The 27,247-nt window shown below is 37.2% G+C and overlaps 1 protein-coding gene across 2 annotated transcripts in view; it reads right to left on the bottom strand.

Annotated features, from left to right (window-relative positions):
• Positions 1-27,247, bottom strand: part of TOX3 (TOX high mobility group box family member 3) — a 188,728-nt gene that overhangs the window by 8,071 nt on the left and 153,410 nt on the right. For both annotated transcript variants that reach the window (XM_040328670.1, XM_040328671.1), the window contains 3 exons: positions 6,462-6,731; positions 2,513-2,740; positions 436-516 (listed from right to left, as the gene is read on the bottom strand). In XM_040328670.1, the coding sequence (XP_040184604.1) occupies positions 436-516; positions 2,513-2,740; positions 6,462-6,731 (579 nt within the window). The remainder of the gene's footprint in view (positions 1-435; positions 517-2,512; positions 2,741-6,461; positions 6,732-27,247) is intronic.

Below are 27,247 nucleotides of genomic sequence, written 5' to 3'. Positions count from 1 at the left end.
GCGCTCTAGAGCACTGTGGTAGTTATTTTTCTATTCCTGTCAGATTGTATCTGCTTGACTGTACAGGATGTATGGGCACACAGATACACTGACAAATCTGCAGGAGTTCTGCAGGGTACTAGCGATCTGTTGATCACTGGTGCAATGCTTTAGAGGCTCCAAAAACAAAAAAATTATAAATGCAGTTTTTTGTTAAAGGGTGAATATATCCTTTAGGCTCTTATATGTATGTAATTATCAAAATTATAGTCTTTAGGCTATAGGTGCTCAAACTAGGGCCAAGTGCTTTTGTAACCGCCGGTAACGGGCTGTCCTAAAATTTTGCTGCAACATTAAAAATTTTTATTGCCAAAGAAATTCTTCCTGTAAATACATACCACACATATACATGTTCCATGGGACTAATATACATTTAGGTATATTTGTTTTTCTTACCTTGGACACAAGGCTTGCTCTATAGGCTGCAAGGGCTTTTAAATATTCTTTTTTAGCAGCTTCCGTTTTCCTCTTATATACCTTAAAAAGAAAATTACAATAGCAGGTTTGTATTAATGGAAGATAGGGTAAAACCAACATCAAAGTGCAAAATATTAGTTTCTGCATGGTAAAAATGTACATAATTCGACTGATTTCCTCTTTGTTGTGAATATTTACTTTAACTGTCAAACTGAATAATTGAAGCAAATATTCCCACAATTATTTTTGTAAAAATTGTCAACTCCTTTAGTAAATTGGCCTCATTGTATGTAACACTGATACTCCCCTACCAATTAGGACCATGTCCTGTAGTCAACAGCTATATTTTATTCTCCAGTATTTTGTTAGTGGTAAATACATAATTTGCATACAGAAATTAAATACTGACAAAAGTATATGTAATTCGTCCATCAAATTATACAATGGGTCTTCTCTATGCCTCAGCCTGCTGGTTGGACACCAAAGTGAGGCATGACAGGGAGGAGAGATTCAGAGTTAAATGATATTGGGGGCCATATGTTCCATCTAGTCATATGTGAAATATATTTAGATTCTATAAACTTCAATTATATATCCAAGTACCAGGCACCAGCAACAAAGGGCTAATATTGTATTACATATATCTCTACTGCCTTCCCCAGGGCCTCACTGTTTAGCCAAGTGGAAGTTTTTTTTCTTTTGAAGTGTGTTTAATCCAATGTTTCTGAACTTCAGACCTCAAGTACCACCAACAGGTCATGTTTTCAGGATTTCCCTCAGATGAAACGACTGTGGTAATTACTAAGGCAGTAAAACTGATCAAATCCCCTGTGCAAAATAAGGGAAATCCTGAAAACCTGACCTGTTGGGGGTACTTGAAGACTGGACTTGGTTTAATTAATATTTAAATCTGCCTGCTGCATTTAAAGGTTGCAACAACAAAAAAAAATCAACAATGTGCATACAATTCTTAAAAAGCCTTCTATATATAGATCATATTAGAATCATATTATGTCCACAATTTATTATTATGGTTCAATATGTGATATTTTAAATATTGAAAGAATATTGTGAGATTGCTGTACATTCACATTGGTTTGTGAAATATCTATGGTTAATACTATAACAAAATAGCTCATTAAAAAAAAAATCTGCCAACTCAGTAAAAAACTGAACCCTTTGAAAAGTCACCCAGTTCTGTGAATGACTGTGATTATGTTTTCACCGACTTCCTGCCTGTAGAAAGTCTGGTCCTTGCTAAGTATTTTTTGTGCCATTCAACAAAGGCCCAGTTGTTGCACACAGCTACAAATAGGCTTGATTAATCACCATCATTAAATCATAACAGGGGAAGTCTGGTAGAGAGCAGATGTCTTAAAAACGTGTACACAATGCCTTCATGTAACATTAACAGACTCCAAATAATAATTAAAAAAAAAACATCATTGCCTTGCAATTACAAGGTATTACAGGCCACAAATTTAAATTATAAGAATGGCTAAATGTGAATACCTTAAATGCAACCAGTTAAGTATTATAGTTTTTAAACTACCGATTAGAAACCTCAAACATTGTATAAAGAGTAAAAAAGTGCCATGCAGTTATTTTATTATGGAGTTTTGATGTGGTCATTATCTAGCTTGCAAAACTGAATTTATCATTAGGTTAGGTTAATTTACAAATGCAAAACATATTTATTATTATATATCTCATGCGCGAGATGTGTCAGCAAGTTGTTCATATGTTTAAGATGATAATTGCATGTGTCTATTAAGAATTTATCAGATTTGTAAGAAAGTTTTTAAATACACAGAGAACATGCTTTGATATGAGCCGATTGCAAGCTTATGGTTATATATCACAACATGCCCAAAGGTTATCTGCTTAAAAACGGCATTTATAAAGTGTGTCTTATATATGCCTTTAGTAAATCAACCCCATTCGGTCTCAAGTCTTAGCAGCACTGTCAATTTAAAAGGAAGAGTTCTACTATTATTGACCACAAAAGCAAAATATTTCATAAAATTATAACATTACAATCTATATTTTAGGATACCTGTTTTTGCTCTTCTCCAAGGCCATCCCACATAGAAGCCACAATTTTTGACACTTCACCAAAAGTAGCATTTGGATTTTGACCTTTGATTGCTGCTTGGGTGTCTCTAAAAAAGAGAGCATATGCAGACACTGGCTTCTGGGGTTCATTGGGATCTTTCTTTTTCTTCTTCTTTGGGGTCTTGGGTTTCTTCCCAGAATCTGGGGCGGCTCTTTTTTCTCCAATAGTCTAAAGGTTAGAATAGATTTTAGAAAACAAATATTCATATTTGCACTTTAAATAGCATGTTACATTTTATGTGCATCCTTTTCTCAAACCCCATTATTTTCCATAGATAGTTTCTTACAATGTGGAATTGTGATCTGTCTATAACAATTAGAAATGTAAAAAAGGGGATTAAAACATAATGTTAACCTTCAGGATCAGTTATTATTTTTAAAAAAACTTTATTTCTGTTTTTTATTTTGCATAATATTTGTGCAGCCATTTTTAAAACACAAATATTCTGGAAAAAAAAAAAAAAAAACGTAAATGAATTTTTGTGCACACAACCACAATATAATGAATTTTTTTTGTAAACTATAAAGTTACACCGAGTAAATAGATTTTGAACATGCCTGTGGAATGGAGACATTTATTTATTCATATGTGACACTTTAAAAGCCTAAATAGGAGGTCTGCTGGTAGAATTATTGCTCTCACTCTGATGTTCGCAATGATACCTCACATATGTGGTGTGATCACCGTTTACATATGCATATGGGACCTACATATGCCTTCATATTTGCACATGAGCACAGGGAGACAGGGGCAAGCTTGTTAGCTTAGCTGGCCACTCAGATTGCAACTGCCCCTTCCACGCCATGTAGAAGTGTACAGGTAACTTTAGAGCCGATCGGATCACTTCTAGAGGGAAGTCCATTGCCGACTGCAAATTTTGATACCAGTATCATGGCTGCAGCCATTGTCCCGGTATAATGTATACTCATATGCCAGTGCTTACGCTAACGCCACAGATGACCTGTCCAAAGAGGGTCCAAGATTCCAGCCTTGAAAGCATTAATCTTCAATAGCACCATCAAAATATTCACCCACACTTCATTACCAGGCCATTTTTTTTAACTGATATTTTTTTTCACTAGTAATGGTGGCGATCAGTGACTTATAGTGGGACTGCGATATTGCAGCAGACATTAGGATACCAACTGACACTTTTAAACACTTTTTGGGGACCAGCGACATCACTTCTAGTCCTCGTTCCTACAGACTCCACCCTATGCATTACATCACGTCACGTGACTTCATCAGGGTAAAAGTTTTACCCCTGATCAAAGTCACATGATGCAACACGTAGGGCGGAGTCTGTAAAAGCGAGGACCGGAAGTGATGTCATACCATGAAAAACGGTATCCCTGATATGCCCATGTAGTTTTTTTATTGATGTAAGCAGAATTTTAAGCATAAAGTAATTTTTACGCATATTACACTATTGAGCAAGCCTCTATGTCCCCACATGGTATATGATTGCACCCTATTATACGAACCACACATTCTTTAAAGGGACCACAGCTTCAGTATGGAGGCGCTTTTCAGGTGCTTTCATGCTAAAGACAGTGCCTAAAAAGCTCATGAAAACCTATTTCCATTAAAAATCAATGAATGCTTTCACACTGGGGCAGTGTGCTGGCAGGGCTGTGAAAAACTCCCCTCTCCATTGAAATTAATGGAAAGCTCTTCAAATTGCTCAGTGTTTTTACTGGCAGTTTAGAAGGGCCTCACTGTGAAAGTGGCCTTACTACAAAGTACCCTGGGATATTATTGAGGTGAGGGCACTGAAAGCACTAAAGTGATTGGGGAAGAGGCTTAAAGATTTTTTTTAAAAGAAGTAATGTTTATTTTACATTTTATGAACTTCAATACCATGGTTTCCATCATTGGATCATTATTATTTATTGTTTAGTACATGTATACACTGATGGTGATACACTATTTAATTTAATTACCTTCATGTAATCACTTAAGAGGTAGCACGGCATCTTTATCCTATTTATTGTTTTGTCATTGGTTGGACACCATTTGATGCAAGCTACATTGATTCATGTGTATATGCAATATTTTTTGAATTAGAGCACAAGTGGTAGCACAGGAGTTATAGACAATGAAACTAATACAGTGATCAGTATTAAAAAAAATATGCACCGTCACTGTACTAATTACACTGGCTGGGAAGGGATTAACTGTGTGCCTATCCAGTGTTTTACAACACTGTGGAAGGTGCTTTTACTAGGGGAAGAGATGGAATTTGTTCCCTGCTTTGCAGGGACACAAATTATATCCCTTTCCTCCTGTCAGAACAGTGATCTGCGTTGTTTACATAGGCAGACTGCCGTTCTGTCTCTCTGCCTAATGATCGGCAGGTGCTGGTGGACATCTCTATTCACAGTACCCGCTGATAGGCATGCGCGCCCCCCTACTTGGAAGAGTCAGATCGTGTTGTTGGACGAGAAGGCCATGCGCGCAGTCTCCGCTCTAATTCATCCCAAAGGTGTTCTATCGGGTTGGGTCAGGACTCTGTGTAGGCCAGTCAAGTTCCTCAGCACACATTTAACTCTTATATCCCCCTAGATGTTTAACCCCTTCCCAGCCAGTGTCATTGGTACATTGACATTCGGTCCAGGAATGCTGCCATGCCCACACTGTCAGCTGGAGCTCCTATCAAGGGCAGTGGGAGGATTTTGGCGCACAGCAACATGGTTTGAGAGATGTGATTGATAAGCTCTGATTCATCTTTGTTTGTGAGTGCATTTTATCTAGTTTTTATTACAAAATAAAGGGTATTGAACCAAAGCCTGTGAGCACTCTCCTGTGTGTGTATTATAATGGTATAACATTTTAAATCAATCTCTCTGGAAATATATAAATATTTAAACCATGAGCAAAAAAAATTTTTTCTTATATAATAATTAACATTTAGTATTAGTAATTATTAATGTATAATGATATGCATTTACTTGTGCAAGTTCTTAAAGTATCCATTGAGCTCCATGAAAAATGTTCACGTTTTGTTAGTTGCTATATTTAGACACCTAGAAAGCTGTGCTTCATACACAGTTATAAATATTGTTTTTATCCAAGTATCTAGTTCATTCAGGACAATGAGCAAAGCTAATAGAATACATGTCATAAGTAAAATATAAGGGCTGCTATTGCTGATCTCCTTCTGAAAAGATTAGTTAGTTTGATTCAGTGATTTATGGGTCTCTGAACCAGAACGGGTTGTGATAAATAATTCTAACTTTTCTCTGACTTTCATTTTGTTTACATTTTTCAGGTTTCTTCTGGATTAATGAACCAAATGTACAGGAGCCAGTCATCAAGTATTTTCAGAAGGAGATCAGTAATGGTAGCCTACATAGTTTTTCATAACTCTCAGTGCTATAAACATACAACTTATTTTATAGGTATAGCAGGGACCAAAGTTGTCTACCCATATATTTTTTATGTATTTATTTTTCATTACAGTAGGTAAGAGTTACAATTTATGTCAGGTGTTTATCAAGTCTGTCTGACTTCATGCGGATAAATTCCCTGTCAATGACCCCATTGAGAGAGATTTCCTCACTTTAAGTCCCTGTGACACCAGACAATCAATAATGGAGCAAGACGGGAAGGAGTAGACCGCAATAAAAAACATTGTCAAAAACTCTGATCCTTCCCACTCTCCTAAAAATTTGCTTTTGTCTGTGGCCTCATTGGAGAGATTTCCCATAATTTCCTATCATGACAAAGTTAGGTGAAATCTCGGATTAGAGACAAAAAAACTGACAGTCTTTCACTTTCCCCTGTTGTCTTTAAAACAAAATACATACTGGCAGTTTAGCTTTACAATAATAAACAGTAAAGAGTTTACAATAACATATTTTATTAAAACATGTTTTCTAATACATACCCTGGTTGTATCATCTGCATCCTCTTCATTGATGGAGCTGGAAGGAGATGGTGTTGCAGACTTGCTGGCTGGTGGAGAGGGTGAAGTATGAGGAATGGCAGTTCCACCAATATTTAGTCCTAACTGGGCACTGAGCTGAGACTGGTTGATGGTGGTCAGTTGACTTGGAGACATTATTCCTGCCCTTGTAACATCGGACATATGTACCAGAGACCTCATAATTAATGCATGATCCTGCCTATACTGGGACATCTGAGCTTGTCTTTGATCCTAAGAAAGGAGAGAAAGTATTATATAATCAAAATGTAACTTAATCACAGAAAATCCACAAATTACATAATAAAAGATTTTGAGCCAAACTAATATACAGTATTTAATATTTAAATTGAACACAGTTGCATTTTTATTTTTATACCTATTCCTTATAGTTAATTTGTGCAAACATGGTTTCGACCTGGGTTTGCGGCAAGACAATATTTACTGAAGATTGCCCGTCTATTGGATGAATCGATCTGCTTAGTCAACTGATGGAATCCTGTGGACCCTTAACAGGCCTGTAGAGAGCACAGGCAGGATCTCAGTGTGCAGAAATGTTACCCTATATTAAGTCATTACCATAATAAATACTGGGATTCATTTATATTAAATTGAATAAGGGATAATTGTACCTTTCTTAACCACTTCAATACTGGGCACTTTCACCCCCTCCCTGCCCAGGCCAATTTTAAGTTTTCAGCACTGTCGCACTTTAAACGACAATATGCAAATTGTGAAAAAAGCAATCAGCGCCAAATACTAACATGAATCCAAATATAAATGTGAATATTAATAATAAATTACAATATCACCACAGCTGCTGTGACATTTTCAGTCAATCACCACGCCTAATAAAGACTATAATAATTGTTAAATAGTGCAGCACTATGAAATAAACTCTATAAATATACACAAATATAAAAAGTGTACAATGCTTATTAATAGTGATAATCGTGATATCACACTCTAGTCAGTCCTTGTGTGACCGCTCAAAAATATTAATGAAAAACCAATAAAAATAATAATAGTGAAAAAACAACTCCTGAAATGCCTTGTTTACACAGGAATTCCCCTGTTCTGCAGCTCCATGACATGATCACAGGACACCAGCGGACATCGAGTCCGCGGGCCCCGCGGGCACAGTCACGGAGCTCGCGGTGGGTGCGCGCAAACGCACAGCAGGAATTTCAAAGCAACGTACCTGTACGGTGCTTTGTTCACAGGAGCCATTCTGCAGACGTATATCTACTGGACTGGCGGCGGTCGGGAAGTGGGTAAACACACTGCGACCAGAGCAATGCAGTTTTACCATAGTAACACAGCACTACTCTGAGGAAGTGAGCAGTATTTATTTAATTTAACACATTATGATTGCTTATACCAGTGAATTTTGCTGGTCAAAGCGAGTATAAAAAATAAATAAAAATTCAGTATATATACATACACCATAGTTTGTAGATGCTATAAATTTTGCGCAACCCAGTCAATATATGCTTATTGGGATTTTTTTTACCAAAAATATGTAGCAGAATACGTATTGGCCTAAATTTATAAAGAAATTAAGATTAAAAAAAATATATAAAAAAAAAAAAAATATATATATATATATATATATATATATATATATATATATATATATATATATATATATATATATATATATATATATATATATATATATATTATATGATAGGTTTCATAGCAGAAAGTAAAAATATATATTTTTTTATCACAATAGTGATCAAATAACACCAAAATAAAGCTCTATTTGTGGGGGGGAAATGTTTAAATGTTGTTTGTGTATGTATTGTGAGTTAAAGTAACGCAGCGCCATGTCGCAAAAAATGACCTGGTCATGAGGGGGTAAATCTTATAGGGGTCAAGTGGTTAAAAAGCAGCAAAGCTAAAACTCTTCTTTGTTTATAGTAGAACATTTAAGTGTGTGATTTATTTTTTTAGGAAATAAAAGTCAGCATATCTAAACTAAACGAAGAATGCTAAATATAGTGGGCCAGATTCACAAAGCACTTACGCCAACGTATGTCGATATACGCTGCGTAAGTGTAACTATGCGCCATCATATCTGTGCGCCGTGCCCACAGAACTAGATACGCCTGAAAATAGGCTTCATCCGACTGATGTAACTTTCCTATGCCGGCGTATTGTGGGTGCATATTTACGCTGGCCGCCTCATTGCAAATATGCAAATGAGGGAGATACGTCGATTCACGAACGTAGTTGCGCCCGGCACATAATATACGCGGTTTGCGTAAGGCTTACGTCCGGCGTATAGTTATTCCCCATCTATGAGGCGCAACTCAAGCAAAGGTATGGACCAGGGAACAGCCGTCGTATTTTATGTCGTTTACGTAGTAGTACGTGAATAGGGTTGGGTTACGTTCTTGTCGTAGGCAGTGATCCGTCGTATCTTAGGGAGTAGTTCCGCTGTGATTCTGCGCATGCGCACTGGGTTTGCATCCACGGAACGGCGCATGCGCCGTACGTTATTCGTATCTTTATGATGCTCAGTCCATCATTTACATGGGGTCACGCCTCATTAGCATGGCTCACACCCACTTCCACCTACGCTGGCTTACGCCGAGGAAACCCAGTGTAGATTTGGGGGCGAGTGCTTTGTGAATCCAGTGCTTGCATCTGTGCGCTGCATTGGCGTAGCGTATATTAGATACGATACGCCCACATAAATATGCGCCGATGTATGTGAATCCGGGCCATAGATTCTAGATAAAATACCAGCATTACAAGGTTCTTCCATTTAGAGTGCCATTTAATTATAACTGTTTAAATGACACCAAACATTTTTGAATCTCATTTTAATGCTACACAAAGGGAGCAGTGTTATAAAAACAGAACTGTAACTCCATCTTATAATCAGTATGCATTTGTCACTTACACCAACACATTTTACAAGCAGTTAAAAAATAACTATATAGACATAATACAAACAGCTTCCACACAAGATAGCACAGGCAGGTGAAATATTATGTGCTATCTTTTTAGCAGCTGGGAAAGCAATTTCTATGTAAACTCAACAACAGAGATAAGCATGTGTTCAGTTAGTGAACTAACTGGTCTAGCAAACTGTAATGATAAATAAAAAGCAGGTCAACAGAACAATTTAAGTAAGACAGGAGGTGGCAGGTAGCATAGCAACAGGGGAAGCAGAGGTAACAATGATTAGTAGGCCCATGGCTCTGGGAGACCAGCTCTGACCCTGATTCAAGAATGCTTATTTCATTCCCACTCATTAGGTGAATGGGACCATTGACATGGTGTGTCTATCCGCAAGAAGACACTTTTTTTGTCAACTTTGTTTTTATTAAGCTTTTTCAATTCAAGTCTTTTATTGCTTCTATTCAGGGAGTTTTTTACATACATTGAAAGGACGCTCCTGAAAGTGGACCCTTTTTGTTTATTATCAGTTTAAAGTGTAACTCCAAAAAGGTAATGGATGGGGAAAGGAAGAATCAAAGTATTTTGCACTATCCTTTCTGTTAAAATATGGACTAAAATGAAGTTGAGAAATTAAGTAAGATGGTTCAGCTGAAATTTATATTCCTTAAAATAAAGTACGTAGCAAAAAATGGTGAATCTAGTGTTTATTTGTTTTCAAACCTTTTCTTGAGCATTCCCAATTGACCAATTTTTTGGATATAGCAAGAAAAGTAACCAGTTCACGAAACATTATTAAACAATGTTAACAAAATGTTGTTTCTAGATAGGGAAACTAGGGTAAGGGACATATTCATGCCCTCCCATTCTGTATCAGTAATACAGGGAATCAGCAACTGTCATTTATCTCTAATGCCGCGTACACACGAACAGGCTTTTGTCCGACCAAAAGCTCATCGGAATTCCGACGAATTCCATCGGAGTAAAATATATATTTTTTTAAACTCTGATGGAATGCATCTGAATTTCCGATGGAATTTCTCTGATGGGGCATACACACGGTCGGAATTTCCGATGGAAAAAGTCAGTCGGACTTTTTCCATCGGAAATTCCGATCATGTGTACACGGCATAAGGCTGTTCATAGATGGAGCAAATTTCTTTCCTGCATGGGTTGACAAAGAAATCCTCCCTGTGGAGCTATTGTGTTCTCCAGCGGGGAAGCCACCCCTGCCAGGAGAACACAATTTTGCTAGTGGCTATAACAGTCTCTAGCGATAATTTCATGTAAAATCCAGCAAGCTGGTTGTACCCAAGTTGATCAATCAACTTGGGTGCCTTCAGCCTGTCCACACATCATTCTAACAGTCGATGGCTGGATTAACTTTAAGTGGTGGCCTTTTTAGTATGGATTAAGCAGGGGAAAAAGTTAGATAAAATACTTTTATGTTCCTGGGATTTTATGATTTTGATAAATGGATTGGATAATTGAATATCTTAGGGTCGCTTTGATTAAACTAGGTAATCAAACCATGTCAAAGTTGTACAAATTCGTATACAGGGTTTTTTATAGGTCAAATTTATCTTGTAGTTGACAGAAAGAAGACAGAGTTCCTCTCTAGAATATACATAATAAATTTTTTATTTTACATGTTCTCTTAAATGAGTCTGGGATAGTAAGTAACTGACTTCAAAAAGGGTTGTTCCAAATTGATAAAGCATCAGAGAAATCTTGGTATGCTAGGATCAATTGTCGACCTCTTATTGACTGTGGCAATGGGAAGCTAAATGAGGAACTCAATCTCTTTGTAAAGGAAAACCTTTGTTGCACACACTTCTGTTGCTCAGCTTGGTCCAAAGGGATTCTTCATTGAAGGCAGTGAGCTAACACCAAACTGAATTGTAGTCGAAACAAAAGAAAGCAGGTGGAAATGTAATGAGGTTCACAGCATAGGTAAGCTAAACGCTAAATCAGCTTAAAAAAAATGTCCTTTTCGGTAAAAATTATTTTACACCGAGACAAGTTTTTTTGCATGCAATACCATCTGAAGGTTTAGGTAAATGTTTGTTATTTTGCTGGTTGAGCAGGAGATAGAAACATTAGGATCAATTTAAATATGTACTACAAGTCAGTCAGGGGCCACGGGGCAGTAATAACAAGCAGTGAGGAGGACATATACCAACTGCCTGTCAACTGCTTTCTGAAAAGTGATCCACCATGGATTGCTGTTTACAGGGGTATCAAGGGCTGCCACCCATGTAAACATAGCATCAGGGTCATTGGCATTGAGCAGATTGTTAACTGCAGAAAAGACCTTCAGCTGAATCATATTTCAAATAAAAATCAGGACCATGGTCCCACTATGGTTTTCCAGAAGGCTGTGGAAAGTATAGCAGATAAAATCCTTTATTTATGGGTCACTTATAGGTGGTATTTCTTCTATCAATATTTTATGTATGACCTATTGTATATCTTGCTCAGGAAAAGCTCAAAATAATAAGTAGTAATAGAGAAGTAAAAATAGCACAGCACAGACTTGTTGATTAAAGAAATGGTATTCAATTTTTAATTATAATTAGAAAAATATAACCACATTTCAAGGTGATTAAAATATTAATTACTTGTGAAACTGAGTTCTAATTGCTCATCTTCAGGCTATTGAGAATTCAGTAATTCTATGTGGGCTGATATATATATTTTATTTTTCTAAAGATTGTTTGCATTTTGGATATTAAAGATTATTATACTGGGATTTTTGAGGAATGAGAGATTCAGCAGAGAATATATTTTACAAAAAAAGAAAAAAGGTTAGAATTTAACATACAAATGTTGTTGCAGAACACTTTGATTTACATGGCAGACTATGAAAATAAGTAGAGCAAGACTTGAGAAATCAGATGTGGCATGTGTTAATTTATCTGGCTCAGCTAAATTTAAAAGTCAAAGCTATAAATTGATTTGATGTAAAATAAAATGACACTTGCATAGAAACTTAACAGGAGGTAATAAAATGCCAATTTTCCCAACATGCTCCGTAATGACTGCAGAAAGTACAGCTTATACAAGTCTTTCCCATCCTATGTTTGCTTTATTGTACAAATAAGCTTAATGCACAGTTTACATACCTGTTTTACAATATTATAGTTTATCTGTATATGTGGCAATTTCTATTGCATCATGAACATAATATATACAAATGATCTTAACAATTGTAACATAATGCCATTTTGTGATTATATGGTTCTTTCATTTCTTATTTCTGCCCACAAACTTTGTTTTTGGAATTTGCTATAGAATGAGACATGTAGATACCTTCTTTATGGGGGGGCCTATTCACCCCATTGTATTCCGGTATTATGAATGCACAAGTGTTAATGTTTATTGTGTTTAGGCATCTCATTCACCTGAATGTACAAAAAAGTGTATGTACAATTTTTAGTAATGCACCACATATGTAGGTATGTTGGGAGGTGCATTGGGGTTCTATTAAAAATTAAATGCTCCACTTCAGTACATTGTGTCCTTCACTTGGAACAATCATGCAACTTTCAGCTTTCACGTATGCATTTGTACAAGTACAGAAATAGACATTATGCACTCTGTAGTTCAAAACGGGTAGTCATATTTAATCTTTTATCATTTGGTATCTGCTAAAATAACCTAGTTACCTAAAGTGTATACCATGACCAATTGTGATGCCCATAGGAAAAAGGGGTCTGAAGCAGAACCAGTGTTAATGTTAGAAAAGTCCTCTAAGTATTTATGCATACAGAGAGGACTTCATGAGGCATAAGTTTGTTCTCCATAAGTAGGTGCGTTGGGAATGAGGGCTTTCCAGGCTATTGATACTAACAAATACCTGTTGATTATGCCAGAAATTCAGAGCAGTTTTGTGTCATGTGTACAATTCTCTCAATGAGTCCAATTAGCCCTACTAGCTCTTATTTTGGACTAAAATATTTTTTGTATCTTTATTGTAGTAAAGAGAGAGGGAACATTTAGGTACTTTAGCCAAATACAGCTGGGCATGGCTGGCACAATTATTTTTTATTATTTAAAGAGTTTTTAAAATGGATAAAACATGGGATAATGTACATATATTGCAGATATGTACTGCTTATGATTTTCTGTTTTTTACATATGCTTTAAGTCAGGGGTAGGCAACCTCGGCCCTCTAGCTGTGGTGAAAATACAAGTCCCATGAGACATTGCAAAACCCTGACAATCAGAGGCATGACTCCTAGAGGCAGAGGCATGATGGGAGTTGTAGATTCACCACAGCTGGAGTGCCAAGATTGCCTACCCCTGCTTTAAGTGAACTACAAAGAGGGGAGATCTTCCTGTTGAATATTGGAGATATTTTCTCCAAATGGCACCAATGACTGAAAATCTATAGTTCCATTTTAATAATCATAATTACTATAAAATGAATACTTCTTAAGTAAGTTGGTAATGGAGTACATGTAGAAATATCTTACCCCCCCTTTAAAATAATCATAATTTGTTCATTTGCAGCCTGAAATGAAGACAGACACCATTTTTGTTTTATCCAGCTGCATTTACTAGTGCAACTTATAACATCCAATTGAAAGATATAATTCCAACATGTCAGAAAAAAATAAAAAATAAAAATAAAATTCAGTCTTCAAAGCCATTCCACAGATTTTCCAATGGGTTCACGTCTGGGTTCTGACTAGGCCATGCACGGAAATTCACCTTTTTCTCCTTTAACAACTGTGTGGTCATTTTTGCTGTGTGCTTTGGGTCATTGTCATGTTGGCATGTAAACCTTCTTCCCTTTGACAACTTTCTGACAGAGGACAGCAGATTTTACTTAAGAATTCAATGGTATTTTGCCCCATCCATTATTTTCTTCTATCCGGACAAATGCTCAAGTCCTTGCTGCAGGGAAACACCCATAACAGGATATTGTCACCTTCATGCTTTATTGTAGGAATGGTGTTATTTGGATGGTGAGCTGTATTAGATTTCTCCCAGACATGTCATTTGGTGTTGAGGCCAAATAATTTCATTTTTTTCCATGAGGCCTCAGAATCTTCAAGGTGCATTTTGGCAAAGCTTAGTCGTGACTGCGTGTGGCCTTTCTTAAGAAGTGGCATTTTTTTTGCAATGCTCCCATACAAGCCACATTTGTAGAGAATTTGTGATATTGCTGTCACATGCACACAATGATCACTCTTGTCACACAATTCCTGCAACTGCTGCAGAGTTGCTGTAGGTCTCTTGGTAGCCTCTCTTACCAGTTTCCCCCTGGATTTTATCCAGTTTGAAGCACTTGTCCTGATCCAGGGAGGGTCTGTGTTGTACCAAATACCTTCCACTTCTTAATAATAGACTTTATTGTGCTTCTAGGCATTGATAAAGCCTTTGACATTTTTTGTATCTATCTCCTGACTTGTGCCTGTCCACAACTTTATCCCGGAGACCTTTTGACCGTGCCTTGCCACCCATAGTTGATTTTTTGCTTCAGTTGCACTACCAGGGACTGAGGCTCTTTTCATGCTGAGCTAATCAAAATGACCACAGTTGAAAGTCAAATGGATTTGTGTGCCATTGAGAAGGTGATTAGCTACACCTGATTGAGTTTACAAGTCTTTTTCAGGAGGGCGGTGTTGTATCTTTCACTTGGGTGTTATAAATACAGCTAAATAAAACAAGAAATGTGTCTGTCTTCATTTCAGGCTGCTAAGCAACATGTTATTTTAAAGGGGGCGATTCTTTTCAATATCCACTGTATGTGCTTGTAATGAGCAATCTATTGGCATTGCATGCATGGTCCAAGCATTACTACAATTCAAGCACACTATAATCTTGAAATTCACATACAGTATATTTATTACGGTGAACCAGGAGGGGATTACACAAGAGCCTAACCATTTATTTTTTACAGAATTAACTATTTACTCTCCAAAATAAAGGACAGAAGAACTGTTTGCACTTCTACTTGTCCCACACCAATGAAAATTCCTATGGATAGTAAATGAAAGGTTTATCATAAAGACAACCTTGGAGTCACTCAGGAGTGGACAACAGCAGTGGCCATGGCCGGATCCTAGGGAAAAAAAGGACACAATAATGAAAACTCACCTGGGCTATGACTAACAGTCATAGGCAAGTTTTACTTTAAGAATAAATAGAAAATAGCTTTAAGGCTACAAGCTATTAGCATTTTTTTTGTCTGCTCCTAGAAGCTAAATAGCATTATCCTATGTGTCAATGCACACTACTTCAGGCTATTAGCTTTTTAAACATCAGCGTCTAGGAGCAAAAATATATATTTTTGTAGGGTTTCTTGGAGCATTTAATCCAGCAGAAATGCTCCTAAATGCTGCTAATTTCTCCTAAACACTACTAATGTTGTTTTTTGCCTTTTACTGCAAAAATGCTAATAAAACACTAACGCTCTTAAACGCTACTACAAATTGCTATTCCCAGCGTTTTTTAATCAGCTTTTTTTAAGCTTAAAACAAATGCTAGTATGCATGAAGCCTAAAAGTAGAACAGTTCTCTCCCAAGTCTGGTGGTGGACCTGCAATCCTCACATCCAGAGCTGGTCTATGGGTGTCATGATGTCAGAACAGTTTATGCACAAGACCTGCTAGCCTGCAGGGAGGGGGGCAGGAGTGGCAGCCACTGGTCTTTCACTCTGAGGATCAGTGAATTAGGCAGGTATATCTCCATTGCATGGTGAACAAAAATTCCTGGAATTCTTCTTTAAAGTGATTAAAAGGTTCAGCTTTTATTTTGCTAAAATAACAAACCTGTCATATGGTTTTATGCAAGCATCTGGTGCTCCTGGCTCTTCCCCCCTTTGAGTACTCTCCCAACAAGCCGCTTGTTAAGGGGGGTACGCATGCAGGTTTAACCCAAGCTGCACAGTGTGTCTGTCTATTGACACACATAGTGTACCCCCCACCCCACACACACTGTCATCACTAAATTTTATTGACATTATTATTGGTAAAAATTTGCACCTGAACAGAACCACACCGAATGCCACACTAAAACCGCATATATGTGTGAACCCAGCCTTAAAGCCTTTAGAAGTGGTAAGATGCTTGAAAACCTTCACTTTAGTAAGTCATGTGTGTTACCATTACTAAGATGCACATTAAATGCTATAGACCAGGTATATGCAATTAGCGGACCTCCAGCTGTTGCAAAACTACAAGTCTCATCATGCCTCTACCTCTGGGTATCATGCATGTGGCTGTCAGAGTCTTGCTATGCCTCTAGGGACTTGTAGTTCTGCAACAGCTGGGAGGTCCACTGATTGCATATCCCTGCTATAGATGTTCTATTATCTATGTTGCAGTGATGTTCTAAGATAACTACAGAACATTAAATTTAGGAACACTATTACCTGAGGTCTAAACATCTAATTTTATGTACAAAAATTCTATCAATATTTTTATTATTTTTTAAACCCTACTCCATTTCTAAGCTATTTAAGTGCACTGCTGACAATTTTTGAAGGTGTTTTCATGTTGTATCTACTAATCTCGGTCTCAAAAAAATAATATATATATATGTTTGGCTGCTGGTGTATGATAATTTAGATATTCTGTAGAAGAAAACCTGCAAACAAAAGGCACAACCTCACATTAGATGAATGATTATGGCCTTCAAAATGTAGTTGTTCTCTAGCTGTTAACCATAGTAATAAACATCTTCATAAAAATAATAAGTGCTTGTTTTAATAGAATGTTCCACGCATTAAACACATTAATGACCCATGAAATAACTGTTTTATCTGCAACACATTTGGCAAGATTGGCCCTACACTGTATTAATTGAAAATGCGCTCATGTTAGCTAAATATAAGGTCATAAAGAGAAGAGATAGAAATATAAGCAAATGCTTAAAATACACTGTATAAATGGCTAAACAAAAGATGCCTGCAAAGCTTAGCCTATTTAAAAAAAAATACAGTACATGTAATCTATATAATAAAATATTTGTTGATCATTTGCATGAACAGAGTAATGTCTAAAAGGAAAAGGGGAATTTCAATGTCAATCCAATATCAATACAGTTTTATTATGTGATCCTTCCATCCTGTGATACATGCCAAAATGCCATGATTCCAAGTAAATAATACAGTAGCAGAATTAGGATTGGAGAATGAAGATTCTAATTTTGATCTCTATATATAATGTTTACACTATAGAATTGAAAGCAAGGATAGCAAAAGCCATATAAGATTTTATAGTGGAGGTCCACCTAAAAAATAAATAAAAAAAAATTAAAAGCCAGCAACTACAAATACTGCAGGTGTTGACTTTTAATAAATGGACACTAACCTGTCCAGGGTGCCCGTGATGTTGGCAGCCAAAGCCGAGAAATCGCTTGTCTCTCGGCTTCCCCTGCCGCCATCCTTGGTGAGGGAATCAGGAAGTGAAGCGTTGTGGCTTCACTGCCTGGTTCCCTACTGTGCATGCGTGAGTCGTACTGCTCGTCCTCACTGTTCCCTGCTGTGTTCTGGGACCTGTGTTTTTCCCAGATGACAGCAGGGGGACTGGAAGGGGCATGACTCCCACAGGAGTCTATGCCAGGAAGTGGGTGCAAATACCTGTATTATACAGGTTTCTGCATCCCCTCCCCCCTGAAAGGTGCCAAATGTGACCCCGGAAGGGGGGAGGGTTCCAAAAAGCAGAGGTTCATTTTTTGTGTGGACCTCCGCTTTAAGTGCATGTCATGCAAAGGTTCTAATGATTCAATAACAATATGCTTTTGACTCCACCCACACAGAGGTGGTGAATTTAAAGCTAAAAAATCGTGCCATGCCCATCTGTGATTCATGACAAAATGCCATGATTCCAAGTAAATAATACAGTAGCAGAATTAGGATTTGAGAATAAAGATTATAATTTTGATCTCTATATATAATGTTTACATTTTAGAATGTTAAGCGTGCATGCTCTTTTTTTTTTAGAGGAGTGTTGCAGGATTTGGCTTGTGATGGATGTAAGACAAGGCTTAATGGTCTTTAACTGAACTCTGGAAGCAGTTGCCAAAAAAAGGCAGAAGGCAAAAGGACTAGTCACCAGTATTACCCATGGCCTCTCTGCAGCAGTTATTTTGCCCATTACTGACTTACCATGACTTGTTCTGCACGGTGTCACTGTGTTGAATTGGCCATTTTGGCACAGGGGCAGAGTTTTGCTTTCTCATGTTAAAAGCACAGTAATGACATAACAAAATCTTAAGCCCCGTACACATGATCAGACCTTTGTCTGACCAAATTCACATCAGAATTCCATTGGTATAAAAGAGAACATGTTCTCGATCTAAACTCCGATGGAATTCATCGGAACTTCGGATGGAATTGCTACGATGGGGCATACACATGGGCGGAATTTCTGATGAAAAATGTCTGTCTGACTATTTCCATCGGAAATTCCGATCATGTGTACGGGGCTTAACAGTGATGCAGAACTGCAGAATTTAGGCTAGGAGTACCTAAACACCCTTGCACTGCTATTTGTTGGATGGATATTCAATACATAATGTATATTTTTCAAGATACTGTTTAGGCACAATAATATTCCTAAACATTTTCTATAAGATACCAAATCTTAACTGTCTGAGTTCAGGTCTACTTTAAGAAAATCGGATGAATAAGGGTGATCAAACTATGATGCATCACAATACATCCTAATCTGGGTCATCAAGATCACCCTCCCCCTCCTCAATTGGTTTGCTTCTCTTTAAATCCCTTATGAGCTTAATTAATCTAGTATCACTTGGGCAGAGCTCAAAATTTGTTACTACATGTTTTGACAGTTTTTCTTGGTTAGCAAATAGATGGACAACAATGCCACTTTTCTAGCAGTTTACTAAACAGCCAATTGTATTACACCACCCAATAAATCTGCAGTATAACCCCCCCCCCTTTTTTTGGGGTATAGAGTCACCCAAAGAGTGAGGATTTATGATCAAACTGATCAAACCACTTCATTTTTCTCCATTTACAGAGGTACCATTGGTGAAGCAAAAACAACTGTGAAAGTCAGACAGAGGGACTAATTACTTTAATGAGACATTAAAAACCTGCCATGATTAGGATGTGGTAATGACAGACTTTCATTTTACTCAGGCTGAATGGATAATTGTAATAGCTCCACACTATACTTTAACCTCTGTGTATGCTGTTTACTGCTATACTTGCAGTTAATGCAAATTGTAACAGCTGTTCTTTATGAACACCACTGAATAACTGAGGATTGGTGTATGTGCATATCTGGAAAATGTAAATATAGTAGGTGTTGTTCAATTAGCTACCATGGATTCAGCGAAATGTGAATAATTTTTACACAATTATCTGAATCATCTAAGTAACTATAACAGGCTTCATCACTATACAATAGTAATGGCACATTGAATTGTTATTACTATACCATTACTATAAAAAGCTCCCATGATTTTAAAATGGAAGATCATCTCCTGTGATGACAGATTTCTACGTCTAGTATCTTGTGGTACTATTCTAGTTGTGTAGGATCAGAGTTGACATTTGTCTTTAGCCTTTATATTGTTATCTGTATATATGTACAGATGTTCTATTTATGTTCTGTATCTAATAGCAAGGACGAAGCGTCACCCAAGCCATGTATATATATTTATTAATAAGCCTTTACTTGCCCAAATTAATCAATATGTGTGGAAGACTGCAATTTGGTCTTAAATGGGTTGCCTAGCATCTCAAAAATGACTGAAGAAGCCTAAACTTTCAATAAACATGATATTAACCGAGTATAGTGCAACTGAATATATAGAGTTTGCAAACTCTGCCATACAATAAATACAGTCTAGGCTTCCAAACCATTAAAAAAATGTATGCGATATCTCGCCTTTCACGTTTCCATTTCCAGTGCACTTGATATGTGTCAGAGTCAGATCTCCAATATTTAAATCTGAATTCCAAAATACTGTGTATAAAAATGGTATCTAATAAATAACTTCTATCACATAAGAATTTAATTATTTCCCTAGGTACAAGTAATCTGTGTAAACATATTTACCAGTCTTTACACACATTGTAAGCTATGTATCTCTGTGAAATGATTGAGAGTGCATAAGTAATACAGATGGCTTCTCTCATTTACTAAATCTATTTTAGGTTTTTAGAGCAGAAGATAAAAGGTCCCCAAATAATATATTTGACGGTCTTCTTTTTTGTATATTGAGAGGAAAAGGAATTTCTAAATTCATCAAAGCTTGCCTTCTCTTATGTACAACAGACTAAGCAGAAGAGAATGTTAACAAGTTCAATTTCCATTCAATCACTACTGCTATTCTGAGAAGTGTTTCATTGCGGGAAAGAAATAAAAATAATCTATATGGTAATTATAAGGACAAATTCCCAAGTAACTTTCAGCTACATTAAAGGTCAGTTCCATTCAGGATATTTTATCAGTGCCCTGCACATACTTTCTGTCCTGTCATTTTAAATCTGAACAGTATTTTATTTTCCCATTTAGAGCTACCTGCAGAATTAAGTACTTAAGCCAAATAAGAAAAAAAAGAAATGTTGAATTCTGGCATAGGCTATAATAGCACAGAGATAAATCGTTCAGCTGTTCACTTGCAAGCCTCTGGGGCTGCAGATTTTTCTTTCTCCTGGTGCACTGTGGGTATTCAAAACTTGTTCAACATGATTTCATTTCATTTCAGGCACTGCCTGAGAAAACTAAATTACCGAATCAATCATACAGAAGGTCAGAGTGAGACTTCATTACAAGTATTGCATGCTTGCATGAATATCTTTCATTTATGACTGACCCAATATGTCACAATAGCTGTCTTGTAAAAATAATCCACTTTTTTGAAATTGATGTAGCACTGATGTCAATACTGCTCAGCAAACTGGACAGATTATAGGGAGGTGTTAAAGAAAAGGTGGGGGGGGGATCTTGAGGCAAAGATGTAGTCATATACAACTGCTATCTTTCAGATATTTGCAGTCTTATAAAAAAAAATACAAAATAAATGGGATTGTAGGCTTTATTTAAATTCAATGTATTTTTTTTTAAATTAACATGCTAGTAGAGAGAGCATAATGAGAAAACACACAACACACACACACACATATATATTTATATTACACTATACCAGTTTCAACCTTTTTTTTCCATTGTGGTGCCCTTGAAAAGTATTTGAAAAGTATTCTTAGTCTCAAGGCACCCCAGTCTTATGCCCTGTACACACGATCGTACCTTTGTCCGACCAAATTCACATCGGAATTCCGATAGGAATTCCATCGGAGTAAAATAGAACATGTTCTCTATGTAAACTCCGATGGCATTCATCGGTATTTCTGATGGAATTACTCCGATGGGGCATACACACAGTTGGAATTTCCGATGGAAAAAGTCAGACTTTTTCCATCGAAAATTCCGATCGTGCGTATGGGGCTTAAGGCTTGCTTCACATTATTGCATATCAGGGAATGCATTCCCAACACAAAAACGTATTGCTCTTTAGCAGACAGACAGGGGTGCCATTTAATCATATTAAAACCACCACACATTGGAAAATGTGGTGCATTTTTGGTGCAGTGTGATTTTAAAAAGGGGTCCAGGACTTCTTTACCTTCTTCTCTGTGGGTAGGGCAGCCCATTAAAATTATTGTATATATTAAAATGTGTTGTGCTAAAAAAATAAAAATAAACAAATCATTCAGACAATATATACGTGCACAGGTGTCTTGAATGCCACAATCACCAACAGGTTCCTCCACCTTGTGAATACACCACCATCAATCAATGGATGTGCTCTTACCAGAGAAGATTGACCACCTATTCTATTATGGGGGGTCAAAAGAGGCTCTTGTATCTCATATACTCCATTACCGGGCAGTATACGGAAGATGAAAGAGATAACTCTACATAGCCAGTGGGTAAACAGATTCTCCTCTCGTCTCCAACCATAATACGTACCCCAACAAAGAGATAAGACGCCAAATAGTTTAAAACCTTTATAATAGGTCTTTATTAAAAGTAATGCATTTACATGCCAACAGTGAAAATCAGCATAGTAAACTCCTAATGGACATAGCAACGATCATATGCTCTCCTCCAAACACAATAACAGGAATCGACACCTCAGCCCGATCGGTTTCATCACCATTGATTAGTGGTGGTGTATTCACAAGGTGGAGGAATCTGTTGGTGATTGTGGCATTCAAGACACCTGTACACGTGTATACTGTCTATGAACTATTATTATAGTGTCACGGTAGTGACACCTGGACTCACTGAACTACTTATATTAAGTTTTAATTGCAAGCACATAGTAGTAAACCCAGGGTCCATTTTCATGCGAGGTTGGGAGGGTAAAACCACATGGTTGAGCTACCACCCTCAACTGCTCCTCCGCAAAGGCAGCCAGGGTTGTACACAGTAGGAAGTAGACCTCTAGGTGAATGGGAACACTCTGCTATTACCCCATAACCATGTGCAGTGCATGCAGTTGTGGCACAGTGGTACTGCATTTTGGAGGTTAAAACATACATACCCACATAGCCTTTTTTTAAACTGCAGTACTGTTCCCCAGCTGTGCAGCACCAAGCAGTGAAAGTGGGGGTAGGCAGAGAGATCAGGACTCAGGAAGACGCCTCCCCCTTCCACTGACCTTCACCTTATTGTCCTGATTGAGCTCCTGCTATGCTGATGTACAAGTTTGTTGGAGCTCAGTCTGATCTGAATGCATTTCTCTACCAGGATGCCACGGCACCTCTGACGACCTCAAGAGGCACCTCAGTTGAGAAAGGCTGCATTATACATACAAAACAGAAATTTATGAGGAATATTCCAATATTTAAAACTGAAGATGCCAAATATCAGGATTGGGCACAGCAACCTAATTTACAGGGTTGTATGGTGTTTTGATACATATCCTTCTCTTTGTTTAACCATCTCCTGCCCGTGCTATAGCCGAGTGATGGCTATAGTGCGGACCTTTATTGATGGTAGGCTGTCAATAGATGTAAACAGATGTGATGTAAACCAGTGCCACCTACCCGTGCCCAAAGTGCCACCTATGTCCATCAGTGCCACAGATAAGTGCTGTCTATCAGTGTCACCTAATCAGTGCTGCCATCAGTGCAGCCAATCAGTGCTGCCATCAGTGCAGCCAATCAGTGCTGCCATCAGTGCTGCCATCAGTGCTGCCATCAGTGCTGCCATCAGTGCAGCCAATCAGTGCAGCCATCAGTGCAGCCAATCAGTGCAGCCATCAGTGCAGCCAATCAGTGCTGCCATCAGTGCAGCCAATCAGTGCAGCCAATCAGTGCAGCCAATCAGTGCCCATCAGTGCAGCCTATCCATGCCCATCTGTGCAGCCTATCCATGCCCATCAGTGCAGCCACATCAGCGCACATCAATGAAGGAGAAAAATTAACTGTTTTCAAAATTAAACGATTAAACTTTTTTTGCAAAAAAATTAAAAAAACAGAAGTGATTAAATACCACCAAAATATTTTTTTTTGAAAAAAAAAAATAAAGATTTAATTTGGGTACAGTGTTCCATGACCGCGCAATTGTCATTCAAAGTGTGACAGAGCTGAAAGCTGAAAATTGGCCTGGGCAGGAAGGGGGTTAAAGTGCCCATTAGGCAAGTGGTTAATATTGATAGTACTAAAATAATGCCATTTAAAAATTCATATCAGATAGCGGAGTAAGAGGTTTTTAGCATAGAACTCTGTTGCATATGTCTATTTGGTGCTATGAAAACGGTCAGACAGGAATTGTTTATTTGTAAAACAAAGATCATATATAAAAATATAGAAACGGGGCCACATTCTAAAGAATACATACTTATTACTGCTATATATATATATATATATATATATATATATATATATATATATATATACATACACACACACACACACAATAGAATATACAATATACAGTAAATACAAAGTCACATAAAGTCAATTAATGGCTAATGACTTCATTTTACTTTCCATTACTCTCCCCCCCCCCCATTATTAAGAGAGATGGTAGATAAAAAAAAATGCATTATTTTGGTTTAAAGTGTTCCATGCTCAGCTGGCAACAGTTATAATAAACAGGTATATCATACATTCATAGTGGGATCATTTTTAGAAACCTTATCTGTTGTGGAGGAAAAAATTTGGTCTTTTTTAGCCTGCAATCATTTTGTGATTGCACCAAAACTTATAGCTATTAAGATAACAAGCAAGTTCACTGCATTTTATGGATCTCTAGATGTCTATGAAGCTATAAGAGAAGTCACTGTTCATTTTTAACACGTTTCCACTGGGAAATATATGAGGGCAGTGCAAAAATATTATTATTTATCTGGCCAACACAAACCCTGAGGGAAGCATTGATGAACTTTGACATAACCTATTTTTAACCATACCTCTGGCAATTGTACATTGAAGTTTATAGGTGAATGTGTCAAATAGACTACAGAACAATGATAAACAATATTACTCATAAGCTCTGTCATAATGCATTTGTTTTCTCTATAATGCGAGTATCTTTTTTGTTTTTAAGGAGAATAGAGATTTGTATTATAACCCAAAGTAACATGACAATTTTGAGCCTTGAGAATATAAATTTAACCATGTATCTAATTTTAAATTTGATAACTCAACTTATAAATATGCCTAATAATACAAAGTCACATAATCAGAAATCTGAATTATTTCCATTTCAGGAGGTTCTCTCTAATTAAAGTTTTACAAAAAAAAAAAAAAAATAACCATTTACTTTGCTCAAACAATGACAGATTTGTCTACAAATTATTAAAATATGCAAATACTACTAAAACTCCCAGTTACGGTTTTCTTTTTTTTTTTATGTTATAAATGTTTCTGCACATAGTAAAGCACAAGTAAACAGAAGTGAAATTTTCTTAACGTTACGTTTTGTGCTTACTTTCCCAGCAACATTTATGCTAGATTAAACATACCTAAAACCTTACTATTCTGAGATGTTTTTCTTTGTGACCTGCCCAGCAACACAGTTCAAAATCTTTATAGTGTTGCAACAGAGTACCTATGCATTAGCACCATGTAGAAAGTCTCCCTGTCCAACTATCAAGCTGCAGATTGGTTTACATTGAACTAATTGGAGGATGTGGAATTTAGCAAGGCTCATACAGGTCTGTGCAGACAAGAGGATCTTGGTTGTTGGTAAATATGACTATGATTAATAAGGAGCTACAGGGAATGGGTCAGAAAAGGACACATTTGCATCCTTTAGTATTCAAAGGCATGCCATGATTCTTAAAGAACCCCTGTAACACCTGTGACCACTTCAGACTATGAGATGACAATACATAAAACAGTAACAGACTAACAATGACATGATTTTGAGAGGACAATTTAGATGGTTCAGGTAGGGGGAGGATTAGTGTTAGAAGTGTATTTATATTGTTCTATTGTTCAGAAGCCTTGTGCTGAAAACTGCCAATGTCAAATTCCCAGGGATGAGAATAAATATGGTTGAGTCACTACTCCTTAAAAAGGTTTTAAAGGCTCAAGGTTTTTTGACCCTCATGCATTCTATGCATGAAGGTAAAAAACCTTCTCTGTGAAGCAGCCTCCCAGCCCCCATAATACTTACCTGAGCCTTGGCTCTGCTGGGTCTCTCCCTCCTCATTGGCTTAGACAGCAACGGGAGCCAATGGCTTTAAAGGAGTTGTAAATGAAAACATTTGTTTTGCTGAAATGACTGTTTACAGGGTATAGAGACATAATAGTTAACGGATTCCTTTTAAAAATGATTAAAAAATCAATCATATAATGTATCTGTAGGTTCAGTTTGTTTTATGCATCTAGTTTCATGCTTATGTGAAGTACAGAGACACAGAGCCAATAGAGGGCAGTGATGGTTTGTAAAATGAAAGTGATTGGTTCTGAGGGGTTTAAGACACACAGTAATCCCACCTCCTTGATTAGTGCCACAGAGAGAAAGCTCCCATGACTTTTTTCATCAGGAAACAGACTGTTTAGAACAGAGAAGGATTACAGCAACATTATAGCAAAACAAACAATGAGGACATGAAAACAGGACTGCAGTAAGGTAAAGGAAGCTATTTAGCTAAAAAAAAAATCTTTTAGTGACCCTTTAAGTCAGTGACCTGGAACAAATATCTAAGTCAGCGCTCCTGATTTCAGTAGCTACAACCTAGTTTCAGACAAGAGACTCCCACACATAAAAATGATTCCATGATTACATTTTCACCTCAAGATCAAGGTAAAAATGAGGACTCAATGTCAATTGCAATCACCCAATAACATAGCATTAGTAGGTATCTTGCCTTAAATATCCTACAAATATCATATCACACCCCAAGTCCATATATTCCTGCTGCATGTTTGGCTCAAATCCAAGCCCATATCCTTGTTGCACACCCAACTGGATCTATGATACTTTATTATAGAGATGCATGCCTTATTGGACTAGGAAATCAACATAGTTTGTTTTAATCTTTATTAGTATATTTCCTGCACCATTGATTTTGGATTTGGAGGGAGTATACCCTAATTTTTAGACCCCTTTCACACTGGGGCCATAGCCACATTAGCGCTAAAGCGCCGCTCGTTTAAGTGCCACTTTATCGCTGTTTAAGCAGCGCTTTTGTGTCGCTTTTTGGCTGCTAGCGGGGAGCTTTTAACCCCAAAAAGGAGTTAAAAACTCCAGTTTTGCGGCAATTTGAAAGCACTGCCCATTCATTCCAATGGGCAGGGGTGTTTTGGAAGCACTGTATACAGGTTTTTGGGCACTAGGCTCTTTCTAGCGCTAAAGCGCCTGAAAACTGCCCCAGTGAGAAAG

The sequence above is a fragment of the Rana temporaria genome, chromosome 11 (genome assembly GCF_905171775.1).
Source record: "Rana temporaria chromosome 11, aRanTem1.1, whole genome shotgun sequence".
NCBI lineage: Eukaryota > Metazoa > Chordata > Amphibia > Anura > Ranidae > Rana > Rana temporaria.
Note: the sequence above shows the minus strand (reverse complement) of the source record. Positions and strands in the feature narration are given on the sequence as shown.